The sequence below is a fragment of the Ipomoea nil genome, unplaced genomic scaffold (genome assembly GCF_001879475.1).
Source record: "Ipomoea nil cultivar Tokyo-kokei standard unplaced genomic scaffold, Asagao_1.1 scaffold0761, whole genome shotgun sequence".
In the NCBI taxonomy this organism is placed as follows: Eukaryota; Viridiplantae; Streptophyta; class Magnoliopsida; order Solanales; family Convolvulaceae; genus Ipomoea; species Ipomoea nil.
The window spans coordinates 1140266-1147695 of NW_017617189.1; the positions used below are offsets into that span (position 1 = coordinate 1140266).

Consider the following 7430-nt stretch of genomic DNA (forward strand, 5'->3'; position numbering starts at 1 on the left):
CATCCAATCATTCATCGAGGCTGTGCTCGCGGATCAACGTACAGAGGTGGCAGTGCGTATGGCAGCCACCTTTTGGATGCTCGGGATTGCGCGTAACAACAGTGTGTGGAGAGGCAAAGTGTGGATGGTGGAGGTGCTACACAATCGAATCTCGCTGCTGATAAGTACTTGGAACGAGAACTATAAACGGACATTTGCTAGGGAGCATCTCAGTGACAGGGGCACGATCTGGGAACCTCCTGCGTTGCACTGGGTGAAATGTAATGTCGATGCAGCACTGCTGTCTACGGGTGTGGCTTTCGGGGCGGCGATACGTGATCACGAGGGGCGTTTTGTGGCAGCAAAGAATGGTTGGCTGATTTGCGACCGTGACCCTCTAATGGCAGAAGCGTGTGCGGTCAAAGAGGCAATTATATGGCATCGTGGTTTAGGGTATGATCGCGTGGTTATAGAATTAGATTGTTTAATTTTTTGTAATGCTTTTAATTCCTATAATTTGGATTTTTCGTATGTAGGACTAGTCGTGAAGCAATGTTTACAATTTGCTAGAGACATTGGGGACGCTGTTGTTCACCATGTCAAGAGATCAACGAATTAAGTGGCTCACGCTTTGGCACGAGCAACTAATTCTTCGTCTGGCTCGAGTTCTTGGTCTGTTGCACCACCTGATTGTATTTCCAATCTTTTGAATCAGTAATGAATTTTCCTTTGGTTTCAAAAAAAAAACACTAGTTAGACTATATGATAGTTGGCAATAAAAGAGGGAACTTAAATCGTCTAAATACTTCATAATTAGAGGACAAAAATGTAATTTTCCTTGGGCTTCAAAATCGGGTTATGTCTTTTAGCCCTATACTCCGCCGGCGCTGCCAACTGCCGAGGCTTTTCCCCCGAAGGGTTTCTCTTCTCTGAACTATACATTCAACCCTACACTCTACAGAGGAGAGGAGAGGAGAGGAGAGATGTTGAGATCGACGATTACTGTAGGTAGAAAAGCTCTTCTCAGAAGGCTTGAAGCAAGATTAAAGCACTCCATACTCCAAAGCACTTCTCAGGTATGCTACTCAATTGAATCTCCATTGAACCCAACTCCACATTTCACTGCTTCTAGGAACTGCGTTTGCCAATACTCGTTTAGGTTTTTCTCGTCAAATCCGTCACTCGATTCCGAAGAATCTGAGTTTTCCAACGCAGACGCCTCCGCGTCTGGTCATTGGGCCAGCGCTTTCGATGAGGAAAAATCCCAGGATGGGTCTTCCTCTGTTTTCGGTGAAGTCGATGATGGCTTCGCTGCTGGGAATGATTTCGCCGTCGAAAATGGTGAGGTTCCGTTTGTTGTTAAGGAGGATGGTGAGCCTGAGGTGTCTCTAGGGGAGGAGGAGGAGGAGGAGGAGGAGGGAGGTGATTCTGTTGAGAAGCTGGAAAGAATGTTGTCTTTGCTTCAGAGCAGTGGGATGGTTGAGGGGTCCTTAGAGTCTAGCCTGGAGGATATTGGTTTGAATGTTGATGAGGAGCATGTCATAAAAGTGCTTGAAACTAAGTATATTCCTGGGGAGAATTTGATTGAGTTTTTCAGTTGGGCTTCGAGGAGACCTGGGATGGCTATGAGTACCACCATGGTTGAAATGCTGACCAGGGCGATATGTAGTGGAGAAACAATGAGAGATGCCTATGCTCTGTGGAAATTGTTGAATGAGCTTCGAGAGAAAGAGATTGTAGTCTTGAGTACGGACATACTCAATGAGTTGATATCTTTCTTCTCGAGGTTTGCTAAGGGCAAGGCAGCTTATGAGGTGTTCAACAAGTTTGGGGATTTTGGTTGTGAACCGAATTCTGATACATATTATTTCACAATCGAGGCTGTTTCTAGGCGCAAAATTTATGATTGGGCCAGCTCTGTTAGCGAGAAGATGCTAGGTGCTCAAAAGTTGCCCGATGCTTGTAGAGTAGGAAAGATCATTTCCTTTTTGTGTAAAGGAAACAAGGCTAGAGATGCACATCTTGTTTACATGGCTGCAAAGGGGAACGGAATTAGTCTTCCTCAGACTTCTGTTAATTTATTGATTAAGTCTCTCTGTGACAAAGATGAAGATGTTTACTCTGCATTTGAGATGGTGCAGGAATTTTCACGAGATGAACGGAAGCATGCCATTTATTCGTTTTCTTCAGTTATTCAAGGGTTATGTAGGCCTAAAGACGACGGGGAAAAGAAGGCACATAGAAGCAAAGACGTTCAAGAGGCCAAAAATCTGCTCCTGAGCATGGTCGATGCAGGTCCACCTCCAGGCAATGCGGTCTTTAATACAGTTATTACTGCACTGTCCAAACAAGGTGATATGGAAGAGGCAACAAAGTCGCTGAAAATGATGGAGGACAGGGGCCTGAAACCTGATGTTTACACATACACCGTAATTATAAGTGGTTATGTGAGGAAGCTTGAGATGGATGAGGCCCGTAAAATTTTGGATGATGCCAAGAAGAAGTGCTCTAAGCTGAGCTCAGCTACATACCATACACTTATCCGTGGGTATTGCAAGCTTGAACAGTTTGACGAGGCTCTTGGATTATTGAGAGAGATGAAGGAGCATGGTGTTCAACCCAGTGCGGATGAATATAATAAGCTGATCCAATCTCTTTGCCTAAACGCTTTGGATTGGGAAAAGGCTGAGAAGCTACTGGAGGAGATGAAGGGGAATGGGGTGCATCTCAATGCAATTACAAAAGGTCTTATAAGAGCAGTTAAGGAGATGGAGCAGGATGAATTAGAAAGGAAAGAAATGACAGTTGATGCATAAATTCTACAAGATAACTGTGTCGTGTGGTAGTCAGTTCTTGTAGCATTTACTATTTTGACGATAATTGCAGGTGAGTTCTTAGATTCTTTGTTTTTTTTTTTCCCCCTTGATTACGTTTTCTCTTTGCAGAACGTTCAAAGCTTAGAAGAAGTATGTTTTGTCTTTCGCCTATGGTTGGTTATTGGTGTTCTTCATTTGCCATTGCTAGCTCTAAAATAATAAAAACAGTTCTCCTTAGTGGGAAGGGGTAAAAATAATGATCATTTGCACCGACCATGCTGTTCTTATATTGCTTGAACCTCTGTACATACACAACACTGTCTTGTTTTTTTCCCTTTTAATTTGTATCTATTATATCCTTATTTTAAAGGAAACATATTTTATCTTGTTTGATGATTAGCGGTAAACGAGTCATTTCATCTCCCAAAAGGTTGAATTCTCAACCTCAATGACCTCCTACATCCAAATTCTACAAAGCATTTTTGGAAGGACTTAGTGGCTCAATAGACATGGTCAAATGCTAGTGGTAAACGAGTCACTATTGCTATGGCTGATTGCACGTCTGCACGTTATTTCAGCCGCCAGGAACTTATGAATCTTAGACAAATTGTAGCAAAGATTCTAAACTTGAAACTCAACACCACCACGATGGCATGATGCACATAAGAGTGTAGGTCACAACTGATGTGGCACGAGAATTAAACCGCACAATATGGTGAAATACAACTCATAATATTATAAAATCCTCAATTTAATAAGAGTTAATACCTTATTTGGTTCCTTGACTACGTACATTTACTTAATTTTGTCATTGACTTTAAAAGTTACTTATTTTGGTCCTTTGACTATTGATTTTGTTTAATTTGGTCCTTCGTTAGAAAAATGGTTAAATGACAATTAAATTTGAGAGTAAAATTGAAAGTTAAATAGTTGAGGATTATTTCCTGTATTATTATAATGGTTGAAGGACCAATTTAAGAATTAACTCTTTTGTAATTTATTTTATATGAAATTTTTTCTTTTAAAATTTTTGAATTATAGAAAAAGAATTACATCATGATCAAACACTAATTGTGTGTCTATTATATATATGTGTATATATATATATATATATATATATATATATATATATATATATTTCAAAATTTTCACTTATATGGAAATATGTGTTGTTTCATGTAAACTTTTGTTCATTCACTTGTCTAACTAGTATGCTCAAGTTTTAGTATCTATCTTTATAAAATTATAATTTGTGGTGTTTCATTAAACTAATTAACAATAAATTAATAAATAAATATAAAACTACTCTAATCCATGTCATATTTTTAATTAACTTGTCCAAAATTAGACTTTATTCAACATAATTAGTTTGATTAATTGATCAATGATCTAATTAATCAAATTAAATCTTAATCCAATCTACCAAATGCCCATCCAAATCATACATTTTTCTTTTTAATAAAGTCACTAATTGTATATTTTTATTATCGGTAAAATAGAACTAATATTATACAATGTCGAGTGTAATTATACAAAACATATGAAGATTCGTATTTGTATGCATGAATTATAAAATATGTAGCAAATAAACTTTATTTATAATCACTATTATGATTACTGATAGCATAAATGGATCTGGGGGTTACGATTACACTACGAATACGTATGTTTGTGAACAAGTAGAGAGGGCGTTTGTAGGTCAGTCGGTCTACCGGGTGATGACTGAGCGATCCAAGGCTAAGTAATACTACAAATATCAAGTGGGTTACTACAAATGGTGTAGATTGCAATTGTAGAGTGGATTATAAGCTGGTTGACATTACAAAGTGAAGATTACTAATAGGAAGTAGTTGTAATGATATGAAGATGAGAAGTGAGGCGGAGACCCTCCTATTTATACTAACTAAGTCGGTCGACGCATTTAATGCACATGCTGCAAGTGGCTTGATGTGGCGTCTTTTCGTTGGCTTGGTTAGACAGTTACTCTGCAGCTACTTGTGGGGTTGACTGACCGAGTGACCGAGGTGACAAAACCACCCTACCTGCAAGCTGTCAATCGCTATTCTACAAGTGCAAGTTGGCCCCTATAACTTGTGTAAGTTATGTTTTTCGACTTTGTAGGTTGTGTCACATTGTAGGCCGTCCGGTCAACCTACGGTAGACCAGCCGGGTAGCTTTCCGTCAGGGCGATTTTAAGGGTGATCCGAGATCATCTTTTTTTGTCACAAGGCCTATCGATAAGAGCGGTATGGTTGATCACAAGTGATTTAGTCCCGTCGGGTTGATGGCTACGACAGACCGATTGGGTGACTTCTTGACGAACCGACTATATGGGTTAGTCTTTTATGCGTATTAACCCATCAATTACATACAAACTTCACTTATCTATTTACTTATATCATCTATCCAACCACCTACCGATATACATCTACCATCACCTACATACTCTATCACCACTTATATTTACAAATTAGCATCACCACATTATTCAACCTGGAGGGTGTGGTTGAGTGGAAGAGACTCATCTATCCTTAACCAAAGGTTAATGGTTCGATCCTTAGGTTTGGGAATGGAGCAACTTTAAATCTCAAAGCTAAAAGAGAAAAAAAAACACCACATTCAATATTTTATATTTTTACTCAACCCATGTTTTTAGAAATGATAATAGATAGGTATTTTCTGTTTGGTCATTTTCAAATTTGAATCAGAATACATTTAGAACTACTCAAACATAAATGAATATTACCCATACATATATTCCAAACCCATTTGACGCTACCCATAGAATACTCAAAATAACCCCTAAACCTATTTAAACCACATGCATACTCGTACACACACACAATAATCAAGTATTGGGCACTAGAATTTCACAACTATCCGAACTCATTTCAAACTCGACTATCAACTATCCAAAGTCATCCTATTGTATTTTTGTGAATATTTTATATGTATGTTAATTGCTCAAATGGAACACACTAAGTTCTAACTTCACAGCTTGATATTAAAACTTGAGCATGCTATCCTATTAAAACTTGTGAATGAACTATAATTTTGATGAAACGCCACATATTTTTATCTTCATCTAAGTGAAAAATAAAAATCCTGAAAATGAAAAAGAAAGTGTAAAATAGACACACAATTACTGCTTGATCATAGTGTGATTCTTTTACTATAGTTCAAAAATTAATAAGGAAAAAATGTTGACATAAAAAAAAAAATCTCAAAAGATTTACTTCCTAAATTAGTCCATTGACTATTGAAGTAATATGCAAAATGGTCCTTTAACTATTGAAATTTCAATTTTGCCCTTGGATTTAAGGGTCACTTAACGATTTTCCTAACAGGGGACCAAATTGGGTGCAAAATCAATAGTCAAATGACCAAAATAAGTAGCTTTTAAAGTCAAGGATAACATTAGGTATAGGGAGTAAATACCCAAAATGGTCCCTCGACTATAGCTAAATTCACAAATTGGTCATCGACTTTTAATTTTAACCAATTAAGTCCTCAACTTTGCAATTTTAACACGATTTAGTCCTCCGTCTATTTGACCGTTTGTTGACTGTGATTTTTGAGAATATATATATGTAATTTCATGGTCCATCGTCGGGTTTTTAAGGTTCCGGTTGCATTTCCAGACCGCACTGTTACATTTGAATCACTGCTGAAAGCAAATTGCCAAATTTTGTCGCCTTTCTTCATCCCCTGTTTGGATTCAATGTAGTTGAGTTCGTACCAGAGCGAAGAGTTAAGAAAAGTGGGGTGTTACATGGGCGATAAACTGTGTCACGACAGCGGATGAGGGTGGGCGGCGGTGAAATCACATATATATCTTCAAAAATCACGGTCAACAAACGGTCAAATCGACGGAGGATCAAATCGTGTTAAAATTGCAAAGTTAAGGACTTAATTGGTTAAAATTGAAAGTCGGGGACCAATTTGTGAATTTAACTATAGTTGAGAGACCATTTTGGGTATTTACTCTAGGTATATGTGTATAGTTGAGGGACCAAATCAGGTATTAACTCATTTAATAATTGAGCAGGGGAATTATGAAATGTATACACACATGTACTATACATGTAAACACACCAGACACCTCTGAGGACTGTTCAGTCAACCATCTCAGCAACTCTACAGAAAAGCACAACAGCCTGTGCAATTAGTGTATGCTTGTGACTAGATGCAAAGAAATGCAGCTACAAACTATAGAAGTAAAGAGTAAAGAGGTATCTAGACAGCTCAATGTTGAAAATGAAAACTTTTCTAACAAATTTTCAAGGAAGTATGGTAAAAATCAACAGCAATGATTCAAAACATGATGGATGCTGATTAACAGTAATACTAGAAGGGTGCTCTGGAACACATTAAGATGATTTAAAACATGATGGATGCTGATTAACAGTAATACTAGAAGGGCGCTCGGGAACACATCAAGATGAAAAGTATCCTGCATTGCGGGTTTGAGTTTCTTCCTCATAATCAATTCCATTCAGATCTCTAAAGTTGTAAAGATAGCTGGAACGAAGGAGAGACAAAAGAACACCTCCTCAACATTGAACTTACCAGCCACTCTACACAAAATAAAGTTTTGAACCCTCAATGTCGTCAAAAGAAGGCAATCAGAAAACA

General features: G+C 38.0%; 1 protein-coding gene across 1 annotated transcript; it reads left to right on the forward strand.

Moving 5' to 3' along the window:
* Window positions 1-834: 834 nt before the first annotated feature.
* On the forward strand, window positions 835-3183 carry LOC109176911 (pentatricopeptide repeat-containing protein At3g02650, mitochondrial). Its single transcript, XM_019326321.1, has one exon. It carries the CDS (start codon window positions 963-965, stop codon window positions 2793-2795), a length of 1833 nt encoding a protein of 610 aa, XP_019181866.1. The 5' UTR covers window positions 835-962; the 3' UTR covers window positions 2796-3183.
* Window positions 3184-7430: the final 4247 nt, after the last annotated feature.

Bases quoted from the DNA above. Each gene is read 5' to 3' on its own strand.
- LOC109176911 (XM_019326321.1), top strand. From the start codon at position 963: ATGTTGAGATCGACGATTACTGTAGGTAGAAAAGCTCTTCTCAGAAGG.